General features: G+C 35.4%; 1 protein-coding gene across 3 annotated transcripts in view; it reads right to left on the reverse strand.

Moving 5' to 3' along the window:
* Positions 1-18,657, reverse strand: part of LOC149803766 (ubiquitin C-terminal hydrolase 7-like) — a 100,822-nt gene that overhangs the window by 32,438 nt on the left and 49,727 nt on the right. For all 3 annotated transcript variants that reach the window (XM_089953548.1, XM_089953547.1, XM_089953546.1), the window contains exons 19-23: positions 18,506-18,569; positions 16,335-16,436; positions 7,990-8,086; positions 7,225-7,317; positions 149-216 (exon numbers count right to left, since the gene is read on the reverse strand). In XM_089953548.1, the coding sequence (XP_089809674.1) occupies positions 149-216; positions 7,225-7,317; positions 7,990-8,086; positions 16,335-16,436; positions 18,506-18,569 (424 nt within the window). The remainder of the gene's footprint in view (positions 1-148; positions 217-7,224; positions 7,318-7,989; positions 8,087-16,334; positions 16,437-18,505; positions 18,570-18,657) is intronic.

The following is an 18,657-nucleotide window of genomic DNA, read 5'->3' on the forward strand; positions in this document are numbered from 1 at the left end:
AATGCAGGGCCATACCATACAGGTAAACTTGATAGACAAAAATGCTACAACAGAAACATTTAACAGTCCAACCAATTTACAAGATAGGAGAACAGCACACACACCCCACGCCATCCCTCAATGTAAAACATGCCACTAATGAACTCACTTCATATAGAAGTAATGGAGTATCAACAGGAAAACCAGCTCTTCTGCACAGTTCAGGCAACATTTCAGCTGAAAAAGACAAAGGCTTATGTTATTACAACAATAAATCATTAGTTATCAAATACTGACAATGCAACTTAATTTTAACAATATTCAAGAGGGGAAGGGAAAGGTCCCTCCACCCTAATGTTTTTGTCAGTTTTGCAAAAAAAAGTTTGGATCATACCAAAATTGAGTGTCTGGGAGACATACAAAACATGGTACAAATGAATAAAACAGATAAACATGACTGACTGACTACAAATAAGCCCCTAGAAAACCTCAATAATAAGATAAAAACAGAATCTTTGGGATAAGAAACTGCTATCATTTGAGCATTCATGATCTAGTTGTAATGCTGGTATGAAGTAAACAGTCATATGTTCCAGAAATAATCTTGTTCTGTAAAACTAATAATTACAAATGCTTTAGCTGATAAACAAAACGAAGGTTTCCACTGTTCCAAACATAACCATGTAATCAGACTGAGCTGCATTTACATCTGTATAAACTGTTTGGAGAATTACTTTCTATGCAGGTTCCAAATATACCAAACTCTTACTGCCTCAGCACTAAATAGCCTAATTGTGTTCTTGACCCATAAAATACCAAACCAATCAAAATATTGTATGAATAATTCTATTATAAGACAATATGCATCATGATGCAGATGCACCTAGACACGTAAAATCTGAAGATGTCATACATGCTAACCATGAGTGAGATATAAGCATAATTTTTGCCAATGTAAGTGGCAAAAAAACGTAATGTGAGCATAAAAAGTGTAATTGATAAACAGTATCAGAAGCCACAATTAAAGTAGACTGTATGAAAAATGTATATTTATTTTTCCTACTAACCTCAGTGCTCAAAGAAGAATTGTTTTAGACACAGGCCCAGGGCTGGTAATAAAAAAAACACAACACCAACCAGCCACAAATCAAATTCAACAAGCCTGGAATCCAATTTCCATATGCCCAAAATTGCCCCCTTTTGTAGTATTATTTATCACAAAATGTTGATTGCTACACTTCAAATATGAAAAGATGAAAACAAAATCATATTTAAATGACTAGTGTGTTTATTTGGATCTCATAATATATCACATAAAGCAAGCAATGTTTTCCTCCAGGTCCAGAGACCAGCCATTTTCTAATTGCTCTAACAATGTCCATACCCATTTCTAGGAAAAAATGGGCAAAATCCATGTGATTAGAACCTGATTACAAAAACAAAACATACTGACAAACTATTTATATTCACTGCTCAAACATTCTACATGTCTAACGTTTAGTGAATGAACATGACATCCACAAACTCTGATGCTCAATCTGAGTGCTGCATTACATTTCTCTCGTATTATTTTCAAAATTGTAAAGGCGTGCTGATTTGTCTTTTTTTCTGATTGGACACGTTTTTAAATTTAAATCGATTCATCTGCTCTAATAATTTTCATCCACAAGACTATAATTCCATTTCACTAAATATCTTGCACCATTTTCTTCAAAGGTACCCACTGGTCTGCCACTTATCAATATAAGGAATCGGCGAGACAATCTTTCAAATTAAAGAAACAAATCTGTTTTCTGGGAAAACTGACATACACAGTTGCTATAAACAAAAAGTAAGGAAGGTACATGTAGGTCTAGAATGGACAAATTAACTCTTATGCAACTTTTTTTGTAGCAGTCTTTCGTTTTAGAAAATTCTAAAATTTATACAATGAGTGGGATTAAGATAATAACAAAAAATGAGAAATGAAACTTTTTATTGCTTTAAAATTAATTATTAATGTATCCAAAAAGCTTAATTCATATACAAGCATAATTAGATTTTTTTAAAAAACAATGATTACATTAAAAGTGTAATGTGAGATTTTTAAAATTTGATCTTAAGATTTCTCTTCAGATGAGGAAAATTTTCTTAACATTATGAAAAAAGGACAATAAGGCCCTAGTGGGCCCGAGATCGGTCACTGGCTAATATGTCAGACTGCCAAAATACAATAGTTAGCCATGAAATCTGGGAGAGCAGAATGCTTTCATTCAAAATTTCTTCCAATTATGTTCATTGCATATACAGTGAAACAAAAATGAAAATTTTGTTATCTTCATCCATATTTCATAGTACATCAGCATCATTTGTCTAATACTGAGAGACCTTTATGTCAGGAAGCTTCCTGTCAAGTGTGGTACTGTAACTAACAGAAAATAAACATGCAAATCACATCTCTTGTGATTTCAGTTAAAAAATCTGTTGTCGATCATAATCAATTTAACTGCAAGATTGCTAAATCTTAGAAGGGATAACATTAATAAGAAATAGACTATTCCTACCCCCCATTTCAAACCTCTTTCAAATTTACCTAAACTATTTTTATAAAATCTTGCATGCATTACAGGATCATCAGAAACTTTTAACAGGATCATATAGAGTACCTACAGCATATTTACTATACTGGTGTGCAACTATGACAGAAAAATAATTTGGACTCATGAGGGAACTTGATCATATAATGCCTAGGTAATCAAACTTCAATTCAACCTATCAATTCAACTGAATAGCTCTGTATATTATACATTACATCTCCCTGCTTTGGGTTGATTAAAAACAGCATGGTCTTTTGATATTTATCTATTGTTGACATGTTCACAAATTCTTTAAGTTTTCTTTCTTCATGTTCAACTTCACATCATAATATTGGGATACTAGTATGGATCTCCCAGTTTTAACTTAAATCATTTTTACAGACATGATCCTGTTTATTTTTTTGCATCTGTCCCATATAAACTATCCAAAAAAACCAGTAAAGTTTTCCAGGAAAGAAAAAAAAACAGTGAAAAAAAATATATCATTGGCCTGAGAGGTAAATTTTCATGAGTTATCATGGCAGGATATGGTAGAGTAGGTCGGCATTACTCATGGAGGGCAGGATGACTAGTGACAACTGAAATAATTCTCCTTAACTGTGAGGTTCTGATACATGCTGATCTTAGTAAAGTAGAATTCTGGTTATGCACACTCTTCAAGAAGTAAAAAATATTTCTTTAGCAATACTTATCATAATACATGAAAGAAACAACATGTACCCTGCAAATCCAACTGCAAAAAGACATTCACCACATCTTTAGCTTGTTTGAGCAATAAAGTGCTAACTGGCAAAGTGCTTGACAAGTGCAAGTCAGACCAGAGTGGTCTTCCCTTATGTAGAGAGAATGATGCCAAATGATGCACAACAAATTTAACAATGATAAAGAAAGATTCTGACAGAAAACAGATGAAATATACTTGCAAGAAGCAGGAAAACAGTCACTCAGACTAGTGAAAAGGCACAAAGTGGACAGGGGGGCCCCCCGAGTGGCCGAGTGGTCTAAAGCGCTCACAGTTACGGATCACTGCCATCTCACCTCTGTCTGTGTGGGTTCGAGTCTAGGATTCGGCCAATGTGGGTATGTGAGATAGCTTGCCAGTAGCTTCTAGTGGGTCAGTGGTTCTTCCCAGAGTTTTCCCAGGTTCTTCCTCCACCATTAATACTGGTCGCCATGCATAGCCTATCGTGTGCTGAAAAATGGCGTTAAACCCCACAACAACAACAACAACAAAGTGGACAGTATTGTGACTCTCATGACAGTGATGACCTGGCATAAGCAGAAGTACTTTTAGTTGTTGTTGTTGGTTTTAATGGCACTTTTAACATAAGTGGCTATATCATGCAGAGAAAATGGTAGCCAAGTGCCTTTCCTAAGGTCACACCAAAGTTGCCAACCCAGGCTTGCCTTGACAGCTGTCAAATCAGCAATCCTTGGATTACAAGTTTGACAGTCTACCAAAGGAGCTACTGCAGCTCCCTAAGTAGTAGTAGTAGTAACTGACAACTGATGAGGATTTGGCACCAATCTATTTAAGCTTCTCCCATTTTGGGGCTTCATGTATCCACAAACTGGTATCTCTTGATCCAGTGGGCAGATCTTTGGTTCCCACATGCAGGTTAAGTCCAGCAACAGGTGGGCAACCCCAGCCATATGTACTGGCATCAGTACATTACTGTTATTTTTGCTTCTTGGGAATTCTCCAGTGGGCTCCCCATGGTCAACCAACATGGGCTGCACCACTGATGCAGGAATGATTGCATTTTGGGCATCCTTATGACTATGATCAAGGGGACTTGAAATGGGGCGCCATTGTGCTAACAACATCATTTGCAATGGACATATAAAAAGAGGGCCATTTGGGATTAAGTCTGCCACAACAATGAATAAACAGAGGAGATGAAAGAACTCTGTCGATGAAATGCAAGTCCTATTGGAAACAGGCTCAATAAGTTTGATGATCCTGATAATGTGAACATGGAGATACCATATCAGATTCAGGTTGGCAATACATTCCTTACCCAGATAGACACGAGGCATTGGGCTGGAATCTATATTGCACCTTTGCCTGAAAATATCCCTTATCCTTAGTCCACTTATTGTACCTCCGCAATGGTGGGGTTTATTGTTTTAATTGTTTCAAAACACATGTTTGGGTTGAGCAGAGAGTTGGAGGAGCAGTTCCTGATCTGCCTGCCTCTGAACTTCAGTTTTTTTCCCTCCAAATAGCAATGGTGACCCAAACAGGGTCATCTGTAATGCCAGAGTATGATGAGGCTCGAGTGGCATGAACACACATGCGTCACATATCTGTTCGAAGATGGCCTTTAAATCTAACATTGAAGACTTAGTGACTATATTCTAGACTAGCTTTGACATGGCATGGAGCACTTTTTTTTCCCTCCTTATAAAACAGAGAAGCAGACACATTAATTACTGTTACTATTTTTTTTCAAGGGCTGGGAGATCAGTAATCATGGTGTCTGAGTGAATGTTGTACCAATGAGCTCAGAATGTCAATGGTAACTGGCTTCCTTAAAAGAAAGTCTTAGAATTCCACAGGTCAGCAAGTCTACCTGACAGGTGTCACTATCTCCTTAATTTTAGCTGAATGGGGAAGGAGATGAAAGGAAGGCATCTTGATGCTTTAACTTTAGTTGACATTTCTAGAGAAAACAAAGCATAACTTACCAATTCAAAATTGTTTAGATTGTTAAGAAAATAGACAAAGGAACCAAGATTAACAAGTGACCTATTGCTATGACATATCACAGAAGGTGTTACCTCTTGGGGCTATTAGTGAGCTATGGTAGGCTGTATCCAGATTATTGAAATGTAACCATGGATGCCAAGTTGAACATAGATCCTATTGCAATGCCAATTCAAATCGGCAGTCAGAAAATTACTGTTTACTGCTGCAGACTTAGTATGAAAGACAAGTGCATGTACATTATTAAAATCCTTGTTAAAATTAGATGAAAGTCAGTGTACTAAAAGAAAAGCCTGAAGACACTTGGGTCTTGAAGCTGCCTCTTTACAGAACTCTCCACACAATTTAATAAGACAGTGACTTAACCAGACTGCAGTAGCTGTTTCAACTGAAGCTGGTCTTTATTTGCTAACCGACTGATCGATGAGGAAACTTGTATATTCCAAAGAGCATCTGGGTTTTTGCGAGATTTAATGTCACTTTTTCAGCACAAGATAGGTTATACATGGCAGCCAGAATATATGGTGGAGGAAGAATCCAGGAAGACAGTGGCAATCTTTCTAACATACCCACGATAGTCTAGCCAAGATTAGACACCCACAGGGACAGAGGTGAGATAGGAGTTATCTGCAATGATAAACAACTTAGTCCACTCTACTACCCAGAGGATCTAGCCAAAAGTCAGATGGCAACAGATACAAAGCTTCCTTGATCAATGCACAAAAGGTCAATTCTTCTCAGGACACTGTCAAACCAAGAAACAACAATGAATCTGGTGAGAACAAGTCCTTATACACCAAAGAATACGGTGCCACAGACACCTAGTGTGATGCATGTGACAAAACTGCTATCCCTGTCTTGGTCAGTGAACTTGACTAGGTGACCAGCTAAAGTGGGATACAGTAATTGCCAAACAATTGCTAAGTGAATCATTAGTGGTCCATGGATGATATCATGCATAACAGACTTATCATTGCCATGGCTGACTGTGAGGTCCGTAATGATATGGACTGTTTGATTTTCTTCAACACGTCTGCCTGTGGCAGTTATTCATTAAGGCAATGGTGGCAGCAATCAGTGATAGTGTGTATTTAATTGCCTTGCCCATTAGCCTCAGTACAGTTTGTCCAAGATAATGCCAATAGGTTTTGCCCAAGATGCATACAATTTTGCAAGTATGACTGAAATAGCACCCCATCATTTCCGACTTTTACCATGGTTATCGTCCATCCATTATAAGCATCTGAACTATGTGTGTTATGTTCTGTTCACTGCGTTGACGCTGGTAAATGTAAGAAGCAAAACAATATTCTATATAGGTGAAAACAATTAAGTATCCTGTGAACAAACTGAAGACACATGTGATGAACATAAATGTTGACAGTAATGACATGAATGACCTTATGGTACACAAAACTAGGTAACTGTTGACAGAATTCATATATTTGGACAAGTACAAATTAGTTGAGTAAACACCATACCAACCATAGGACAGTTAATCCAAAAACCACTGACATCTTGCAAGATGAAATTCAACTAATAAAGTAAGAATCTTCATCCTGTGTAGAACTGAGCAAACTTAGACATGTAGGTGGTGTATATTGCCTGTGTGAGAAAACTCCTCAAAATCACTAGCTACATGAAAAAAGTAAACTGAAAATAGCTTTGTGAGGTCTCCAAACGAACATGCTTCCTACCATAAGCAGAAGTAGCAAATGAAGCATGAACTTGAAATGGCATCAATATTTTTATTCATGGGGAGATCATTCTGTCTGTTGCCCACCTATTTGGGCAGAGGACAGATGTTTAATTGCAATATACCAGCTCGGAAAGGCTGGATTTGTGAGATAATGGTCATATCTTCTAAGGTGTTAAGATTGGGTAATGTACTGGAAGAAGAAACTGGAGTAAGGTTGGAATAATAGAGAGTTTGGCTGTTCCAGCCTGTATGGTATTTACATGCTCTTCCAGCTATAGGAAAGTAGATATGTCCACAGTAGGATATGCTCTTTGTCTTCGGATCATACATTTTCAGGAACAACAGTACATCGCCTGAAAAAGAAAGAAAAAAACCCACAAAAGTTTTAATGCTCATATGCTTAACGGATAGACTGATCTTTCTATCATTACCTTCCCATAGAGAACTCTTCTCCTACAGTGTTGTCTGGTGCTGAATAATTCCTGACCATAACCCATCATATACCAATGTAGGAGAAATATTCTCATGGGAGAAGGTAGAAATAGATTCTGAAGATCACACAACATAATGACACTATATGATACTGGCACATGACAATTGTGTCCACTGGAACAGGTGTAATGACCATTGCCATAATACAGTACTCTGGACACAATGGGAATTGCACACTGTTCTAACTTAAATCCCTGTAATTAACCAATCTGAACACTCAACAGTTTTTCATGTTACATACTAATATTTCTCAGAGAAACATCCTGAACAAGTTGCTCAGTGATCAGGCCCCACAGTCATGAAACTGTCAAACAAACAAAAACTGAACTTGCTCAGATCTAAAAATTTAAAATCATTTATAACTTTGTTCTGAGTGAGGTTAGAATCAAGAAAATTTGGGGATTACCTTATTATCAGTATCTCAATATACACATCAAACTCTGCATTTTTAAGGATTTACAAGTCTAAGCTCTGACAGTCTTATGACTAAGCCAACTGAAACAGTGTTTATACCGATGTGTATAGATACTTACTGTCTTTATTGAACTCTGGTAGTCGAGTAAGACTGCTCTCTGGATCAACTGTCTCTATGAATACTGTCCATGTCCCTTCATCTGCCAGATCATGAATCTACAAAGCAAGAAAAGATGGATGGATGGATGGATGTTGCATTTTATTGTACCTCATCACAACAGAGGTTATATAATTCCAGCTAAAGGTAAAGTTCAAATAAATTTATACTGAATTACACAAAAGCTTAAAACAAACCCTTCCAAATTAATATAAACATATAGCACAACAAGATGTGTGTGTGTGTGTGTGTAATTTGGATTTATAACATAGCTTTAACAATATTTCAGTCATATTGCTATGAAGTCTGTGGTGTGGCAGTTTATAGTGATGTCTAACACAGGGGCATCATGCCATCCAGTCACATTATCCTGTCACCAGGCCGACCAGTCCTAAAACTAACCTCTTAATGCTGAGCACCCAGCAAGGCAGCTGTTAGTACCATTTATTATAAGTCTTTGGTATGACTCGGCTGGGGTTCAAACTTGCGACTTCTCACATCTGAGGCAGTCGCTCTAACCACTAGGCCACTGAAGTGGTCCACAACAAGATAAAATATAAAATTTATACATGTTAATTCTGTAAAATGTATATAAAATATTAAAAAGCGAGTAACATACATAAGTTTAAAACAGAGTCAATTTTTTTAAAGATAAACTGCAATCCCTCAAAATATTCAATATTTTCCCAGGTGGTACAAGAACATGGCTTCTTCATGCAATTCAAGCCAAATACTAGTTTCATGGGGTTGAAATTGAGACAGTGGAGCAAGCAAAGGTGAATGTAACATCTTGAAAGATATAGTCATTATGTCTAATCATCTTAGTCTGCCAAACTAATCAATAGTGAAACTGAACTTATAAATAGGTATTCATGCATTTCTAGAAAGTATGTTAAAAGTTGAGGCATATTCAATTGAGAAGGAAATATCATGAACGAAGGTTGTTATTTGTAATCAAGACTGATGAAGCAATCTCTAAAATATGTACAGGGATTTGATCAAGTAAATCCCTTTTCAGGTCAAAAGACTGATGCTACACTGTAGTTCATAATTATGTCACTGATGTTGTTTTGGGTTTAATGTCATTTTTCAAAGCATTATAAGCTATACATGGCAGCCACAGGGTTAGTAGCATATTTCATTCAAAATTTCATAGTTTTTTCAAGGTTTTTCAAGGTTCAAAATCAAGTTTTTCAAGGTGTATTATTACATTATTTTTAAAGGATACATAAAGGAAACTGTTATGTAAACACAAGTTAATACATACTATTTATTACTCCATACGAGGAACATTTCTTGCTAATTTATTATTTTTTTTTAAAAAAGTCAATAGTATGATCATTGATATCTTTCCCATTAATATTAAACATCCTACAACAGAGCATTAGAATAATGTAGTCACTGAACAAAGTTCATTTTACACTGTCTACACTACACTAGTTACAAAGTCCAAGATATTTTAGAGTGAATTTTTCAGTTCTTGTAGCTTGTCATCAAGCTGTTTTTCAAGAGCTCCAAGTTCAGCGATTTTGTCCTTTTCACTTTTCCTCAAATTATCTTGATGACATGATAAAAGAAATTTTCCTATGGATCTTTGCATAGTCATCAACAGCACGTGTCATTGTCTCAATGTCTTTTTCAGTACCTTCCTTTCTGCTTCACTCATCCCCATAAACAAACAAAGAAGTAAAGATATTTTTTATATCATTGCTTATTTAAAAGCAGCGTATAGATATTTTAAACTATTTCATATAAGATATACAGAGTGACCCTGCTATAACGCGCTCCGTTATAACACGGTCGTGGCGTGGCTCCCGAATTTTCGTGTACATGTATTTTCCTTGTGCACAAATTTTTTTTCTTAAAAAGTACAAAAAAAAAACGTAAAAAGTTGCTTATCATTTTGGGATAGAGATCACGTATGAATAAAAAATGCAAGACGATCGTGGCTTGGCTCCTGAAATTTTATATGTATTTGTCTCCTACACGAAAAAGTATTTTTCTCGTACATGAAAAAGTACTTTTTCTTTCTTCTTAAAAGTAAGAAGAAGAAAAAAAACGCATGAAAAGTTTATTCTGGGATCGCGTAGGTCTTCGCCAATGTCGCAAACTTGGATTGTTTTTCCTTATTGGCTGCAAAACATACCATGTGGCTTTTTTTATTTGTTGGCGACATTGTTGGCTGTTTAAACTTTTATATACAACCATTGGTTTGGAGTGCAGAAATTCAGAGGCCCCATGAAAGGAAGCCGCAAACTAGATATAAAATACACTGAAATTTATCTATTGTTACATAAATTCTTTGTCTATACTGACAAACCATCTAAACAGTGCATTATTATATCATAATCCGCTTATTCTGACATCGAGCATGAGTTTGTATGTTGTGAAATATCCAATTTTTTGTTGTTGACATTTCTGGTAACGGAGATCAACTGGACGAGGCATTCTCTCGTAATCTGTCTTTCATCGGATTTTTGGCCGCTCACTAGTAATTAATATATTTACAAAGGCTGGCATTTGTATGTGGATGGTAAGTAAAATTCCTCTTCTTTTCACTCAGAATTAAATCCTTCAGAACACTCATGTTTTCTGTAATAATCCAAGTCATCAGAACACCTGCGTTTCTATCGTCCATTGACCCTTTGTTAATTTTCAGACGCATGCGTAGAAGGCAGCATCACAATGTTACCATGAATGTAAAAAAAAAAAATTCTTATTGATTTATTCAGTAGGCATGGAGGGACAGTAACTAGACTAGTCTAGACAGCCAAATCCTTTTAAAAATGTATCCAGATAAAACAGTTTGCTGAAATTTCAAAGGAAACAGATTGCCTTTGAAGCACCGACTATTATGAAAACGTACTCAGCAAATGGAAAAAATCCCCGTCTCAATCATGCAATACAATTATCTGATGTTGCCGCCACAATAAGAAATGGGCATTCGTTTGGTTCTCCAAAGCTGTTCTTTAGCAGCGACTTCAAATGCGCATGCACCCTTCATCAAAGAAAGCCGACTACAATCTTTTAATAACAGCAAAGAAGTTTCTTCAAAGGAAGTCAGTACTAAACTTAAATAAAAGTGATGGAATCTGATGGATTTTGGCATTTTCCAACCTGACTGGAACACTTTAACTGTGCTGTGAAAGTTTACTTTTTGTAGGGAAAAAGTTTATGCCAACGGCAGCTTAAAACGCAAACTAACTTTACCGACTTCGAACGTACTTCAAAGTAAATATGCTTCGTCATTCGTTACGTGATTGTGCTATGTTTTTCCTCTGAATTCAGACCAATAGGACCTGTTACAAAATTAATGAATATTTTAAAGTTGTGTATGCAGATTTTCGATGGAATCACTTGTATTGTGGATTCAATGTATATGATGAGGTTCGCAGGTGAGTACACTGCGTTGATACTCTGATCATGCTATATATTATACATTAATATATAAACAGTATTCACGCATGTACCAATTCATGGTTCTCTAAATAAAGTAAACTTCTATATGATGTCTTCTCTCTTTTCACTACCGGTATATTTCTCGTTTAATATGCATTAATTCAAGATAGCAACTGTGCTGACGAAGCACGTATTTTACCGCCCGCATTTATTACCCCCACCCCACCACCACAATTTGTTTTTTGGGGATGGTGTACATTTTCTTCAGCTAACTGACTTGGTTGCATATAACACGGTTCGGTTCATAACACGGTCTGATTCTATGGCTCCCAACTACCGTGTTATAGCAGTGTCCCACTATATTAATATTTCTCTCAGCTTAGCTGTATTCTACATTTTTAGATTTATTGTGTTCATTGCAATTATCATCTGTCCTATTTCCACTCAATCCCAAAACAGAACCGGATTGAACTAGTTTCATAACTAAAACTATATACAGTGTCTATTTTAAAACTTGAATCTCTGTGTTCACAGGCATACTTCTTTTGTCAAAAATGATTTCATGCTGAAGGCTACTTGTGTTTTTTTTTTTACAGTTGCATGTAACCGTGGAGCATTCTCTCTCACTGCATGCAAATCATTATCTTTCTGGCATAATTTGCATTTTGCAAAGCTCTCCGAGAAAGATTGCATAATCCAAACTTTATATTTTTCTTCACCTAGCCACCAAAGTTGGAACTGGCAGCCAGCCATGTCAAAGCGAATGATTCAAATTAAAACCACTGCTAAATCCGGGCTTCATACAAATGGAAGTTCAAAATGTACTACTGCACAGTGGCCAGTTGTAGAAAAATTTCCGTTCATGCACAAACTTAGAATGAGATTGGGGTTTTTTGTTGTTATTTTTTTTTTCCTTTTTCTTTTTATTAATTCTGTAAAATGAAAACTATTTATTAATTCCTTTTGGTTTCAAGGAAATCAATGCTTTTCAAGGTATCCAGACAATATTTTGAATTAATTTTCAAGATGTTTTAAGGCCTTGAAGGAACAATTCATTTTTCAAGGCTTTTCAAGATTTTCAAAGTCCCTTACAGACCCTGCAGCCAGTATAAAAGGTACCGGAAGAAGTGCGTAAACCCTGGTAAGAACCATTGGCCCACAGGAAGCTGCTAATGGCAAGCTTCCTCAAATATCCATATTGGCCAAACCCAAGACCTGAGCCCATATGGACAGAGGTGAGATGCAGTGACTAGTAAATGCATAACTGTGTGTGTTGCAACGAAGTTTTCAAGCTACAAATTCTGAAGTCACACAATTATTTGGTCCTATAGTGGCCGTATCATTGCTGTTTCTTTTCAAGATCACTCGAGTCTGCACCAAACAAAAGAAGATTTTTTTAAATTTGTATTTGTAAAACATGTATGCCAAGAATTGCAGAGGACAAAGAAAAAACCAGTGAGTAATGAACAATTACATAGCTGGCCTCTACTCTCACTAGTCTCCAGTAGCAAATGTAAGCATCATCATGCAAAAAATACATTGAGACTACAATGATCTTAGCACCGTTTCAAAGTAATGGTGTATTTATTTTACAATCTTTTACCTTCACATTTTAAATTTTAATCATTTTCAAATTTGAAATCTGAATTTGTAATTGGCACTATACAGCCAGATTTGTCCTGAATATTGTGAAACAACCTACCTACCCATCCCCAACCTACCTACCATGACATGGCATACAAAATGTTAATGTCCAAGATCACTCCTAATAATATTACAGAATACTACATCAGAAGTAAATGCTCAAAACATGTTGTTTTTTTTACCATAACAAAAAATGATTCTTTCAAAAAGACAGACAACAATAAATTTGCTGATCATAATCATAAATGAATTCTTATCCTAATACAATGTCCAGAATATTATCATTGTTTTGATGATCAGGTCTGTATATGATAATTTCACACATCGTCATTTGAAATATTATTACCATATTATTAATTCATTCCACTTTTTTTTATAGAATGAATGAAAACTGTACTGGATTCAGTTGCCATAAAGTTTACCATGGAAGAAAACTAGGACTTGATTGTAATCCAAACAAAATCCACATCAAGACTTGGTTGACTTTACACTTCAACAACAGCATAGTACTTTTTGGAACCGAACTGACTGATATGCACATTAATGATATTTAAATGCACTCTTACCCGAATTGAACTGATATCAAGTGAAATTGAACTGAGTGTGCCAAGTCAGTGAGGATAACACAATGACTTGGACAAGCCAGTAAATTATAGAAAGTGAATTATATTAATGATGTGCTAGATCATGCAAGTACTCAGTTGAGAATAACAAGGATAACATTCACAATGACCCAAATATTCTAGTAGCTTATGAAAATTCTGAAATTATGTTTATCAAGGTTTAAATTAAAATGGAGCAAAATTTACTACATCAATGATGGAAAACAGGAACCTGTAATTTAAGAAAATAAATTATCTATTTGCAGCATAATAAAAGTTCTCAGATCTGGAATAAAAAATAAATAAAGATCTAATTTAGAATAAAATAACAGTATATGGATCCATACAGGTAAAACAGAAATTAATAAATCAAATTACTGATCAGTAAGGACAATACTCACATTGACCAAACAAATCTGTTCTTACAACAAATGTGATAACAATCTATTATTTCCACAAAGATTCTAAAAAGAAATTACCAAATAGATATTTTGCACATTACTACCTTAAAATTATATCTCAGAAAAAATAAAATCAATTAATCTTTTGCAGGAAATGCTGTTTCCTGATGTTTCTAATAATGACAGTTTCGAAATGTACTGAGTTGTGCACTCTTTGAGTGAAGTAGATCACATGGCATGGGAAATCAACATGTATTCAAAACAAGCCAAATAAAGAAGAGAAAATCACAAATTAAATGCAATAGCATATGAACACAAAACAATGTTTGATATAAACACATTGATTAGGTACTGTGCAGACAGAACTGATTAGGTAAAATTTGATATTGGTCAAATTATCAAGTGTGCCAACCACATGCTTGGATACACCCAATTTTTTATAACTGTCAAAACCTGTACACTATACTGACAGTAATTCCAAGAAGGAAACAAATCATAAAATCAGAAGAAATATTAACATTGAATTGTGTGGGAAATTCATTAATAATGTATTAATGAAACAAAAAGACTGAGTTGTGTGGTTCGTATACATAGTCCATAAACATGCATTCATACTGCAATAAAAAGTGCTGGCTATTACAGACATAAAATAATAAATAACATTCTTCTCTATCATACGAAGGAAAGCTAATAAGCTGATAAGCAAAAGTCCCTCAAAGGGACTGACACTCTAGTGTCTTTAAAGAATTTTCACGAATTCAAGATAATGTCATTTCTTCTTTTTAACTGCCAAGTGCTGAAACAGTCTCTGATATTCTTGAGCTACAATATTGTAAAATTAGTCACTGTCAAAGTTCTATTGGATGCAGGATAAGCAACATTTTAATTTTGGACAAACATGACACCATTAGAAGAGTTTTGGTGATATGACCATCGTTATGGTCAATGTCGTAGCCATATTTGGGGTCAAATTGTCACTATTTTCATTTGGGGCCAACTAGATATCATAATTACTCTACTGGTGAAATCCTCATGTCAATTTGACTTTGCATTCTTTTCAGATCAGTAGCAATAACGAGATTTTCAAGGCAGCTGCCATCATGGCCATACTGATGTCAGATAGGCACCATTTTCACTTAGTACAAACTAGACATTATAAGAAGATTTTTGGTGGATACCCAATGTTGATATGATTTTACATCTACGAGAAGCAGCGACAAGATTTTCAAGATGGCCACTTCAGTGAAAACCCCATGGTGATTTGACAATTCATTCAGGTGGATAAGTGGTAACAAGATTTTCAAGATGATAGCCATACTGGATTTATGATCAGCAACATTTTCTTTTAGGACCAACTACACATCACAAAAAGTCTTTTAGGGAAAACCCCATACTGATATTATCATCTATTCAGGAGTTTTGATAACAAGATTTTAAAGATGGCCAATGTGGTGGCCACATTGGTTGCCCAAAGAGAACCATTTTAGGACAATCAGACATTATAAAAAGTCTTCTGGTGAAAACCCATGTTGCTATGACTTCAGAAGAAGCTATATGGCTGCTATGGTGGCCATACTCGCTGTTCGAACAGCACCTTTTTCATTTAGGACGAACTAGACCTTGAAATGAATGTCTGTGTCAATTATCACAACAATCTTTCAAGTAGTTTAGGAGTAGTAGTGAAGACTAACGTGTGCTAATGGATGATATACAACAGGACAACCCATAAGCTCTTCTGATCCATGACCAACAAAGCTATTATTTCCAACATCAATTTTGAAGAAGTACTTTGATGGCCTTGACATTGCCATCTTAAAATTCAAGCTCTTTCAGGATTTTCAAGAAACTGTAAGAACCCTGTTTCTGTCATATTTGGTCAACTCAATCAAGCTGTTTTTTAGTTGTTTAATGGTTCTCTATTTTTATGGCTGCTGCTGGAAGTTCTTCATGTCAAATGCTGTCAAATTTAGTCACATTCTGTTGCGCAGTTTTTCAAAACAAAATTGTTTTTAGCAATGGGCACTGAAAATCTTATTATGGCTTTGCATCATCTGTACCCTTCATGTCAGGATGCTCTCTGCCAAATATTGGTTAAAACTGGTCTAGTGATTATTCAGAAATTTAAAACAGCAAATGTTACTAAAGATGATATGATGGTCAACGAACATTGGATGCAGAACCTTATGGCCAGCCAAGCTAAAAATACATGTCACTGCCAAAGCAACATGGCTTTGTAAATCAATACATCTGTGTCTGCTTACTGTCTTGTTGAGATCTGTATCAAGATCTAGCATAGTTGGCCGGAAGGTTTGGTTTTGTCGCACTTGGAATGGCCACGGCCGAATCTGCTCACGTGGGTATCTCTGTCAAAAAGAAAAGGAAAAACACAACTGTACACAAGTGGCAATACACAGCTCTAGTGCAGTGGTTCCCAACCTTTTAGAGCATAAAGATCCCTTGTAACTTCTAAAAAATTTGCAGATCCACACATGCTAATAGTTGTACTTTTAGATTCAGTTAATTTAAAAATTATAACCCTTGTAATAACCCTTTGGCCCTCAAAGAATAACCCTGCTGTCTCCCAGGAGTCCACAGCAAACAGGTTGGGAACCATTGCTCTAGTGTATTATATACAGAATAAAGTAAAAAAGAGACTAGATATAAACAATCTTATAAAATAAAATAATGATTTTTAGCCTATGTTTCCATCAGTGGTAGGCAAAGTAGACACTTTCATAGATGGCTACCAGATTTCATCAAATATTCATATTTTGGTTAGTCTCTTTTCATACTTTGTATGCTGTTATTTTGAATATAAATGAAAATTTGTAAAACTGAAACCACATTTTAATCCCTTTCTTGTTTTAGCTTAACATAGGCAAGTCTCTGCTTTTGATGTATTGACATATTTTTTGTGAGTTAAATACCAATTACACAAATCAGATTTCACAGATTTCTCAATTAGTTTAAGATTAAAATAAGTAGATAACAAGAACAGTGTTTAAAGCAACAAATGATATGCCCTGAAATGATGTATCAAAGGTTCTAACCCCATAGGCCCACTCAGCGGCTTGACCCAAGGGCATGAATGCCAAAGGAAGTACTGGAAATATTGGTATATTTTCCAAATAGGATGTAAACTGGATGCAAAAACTGTAACCAAAAAAGTATCATACTTTTTAACTCAAAGGCCTCATTAAATGACATAATCCAAGAGCAAGAGTGGTACAATATGACAGTTGAGAACAGTTACACTCAATAGCTTTATCCCTTTCATAGAGTTTAATTTTTAAAGAAAAAAAATTTCCCTGATTTTCCTCATTGGTAATTCTGGCCATTTAAAAAAGACATATATCACAGGTACTGATAAAAGAACTTTTAATTCCCTTCCTTGCAGTTTACTATTGTGGTGTATAATTTGGCTTGGAAAGTATACAGCTAGACCTGATATGCACCTATCAAATGATTATAAATTTCATATTATCCTTTTCACTCCTTGGATTTCACAGGTTAGTTGGAAGATTAAAAAAAATAACTTTTATAATAATAATAATAATAATAATAATAATAATAGTATGTCCTACTTCTGACACCATGGACCCACCCAGGGACATAACTGAGAGCAACAATGGTATAAGGACAAAGGGAAGTATCCTACATCTTGACGAAATGGCCACATCCAGGGATGTAACCCAATGATAACAGGGTAAAGGGAGAAAGCAGACTTGGGATAATAGTCATAATTTGTTGTGGATTGGGTAAAATGCCAAACTATTAACAAGATATGTCCTAAATATTGACTTCAATGCCCAATCTATGAACAGGATTAGGAAATGGAAATAAATTTTATTTTCGCCAAAATGTGTCCCCATTGTAACTTCTGACCACATGTCCCCACTTGGGGCAGAACACTGAAGCAGGAATGATCCTAAGAGAAAGGGAGTAAGTGATATTTAACTGGGCAAGGGGTTATAGAATAAAAGTACTCAAATAAATTTAACTTAAATGTGTTTCCATAATAATTCTTCACCCCATGGCCCCCAAATGGGAAAAGTACCAGGACCAGGAGTGGTACCAAAAGAAGGGGAGTACATGATATCATATATTCCAAATATGAACTGAATGAAGTAGTGGGTCTCTGAGCAACAATTCTTAGAAAAACTTCAAACAAAGCTGAAGATACAATAACATGCACATAACCCGCACATAATGGACAAACCAAATGCTGGATGCCAAGGTCATTGAGGAATTTAAAAATCTTAATCTGTGAATAACATGAATATGATGCAGGTTACAGAGGCAATATGATAAACCAAACTGGGAAGCACAAAGAAAGCTTCTGAATACTAATTATAGCACGTAAACTTTCATGTGCATACTAAAATTTCATGTTTAAATGTGGATAAAGTTTTAAATTATAATAACAACTTACCAAGTTCTCAGCTAACACATCCAGAAAATCTAATAAGATCATGGTCTTCTTTACTTTGAAATTCCTGAACAAAAAGAAAAAATAAAACAAAATAACACTATTTCTTGAAATTAAGAAACAGAATGTGAATTAATTTTTTTCATAACACATTG

Source organism: Sinohyriopsis cumingii, chromosome 3, assembly GCF_028554795.1.
Source record: "Sinohyriopsis cumingii isolate HCF-2022 chromosome 3, ASM2855479v2, whole genome shotgun sequence".
Classification (NCBI taxonomy): Eukaryota; Metazoa; Mollusca; class Bivalvia; order Unionida; family Unionidae; genus Sinohyriopsis; species Sinohyriopsis cumingii.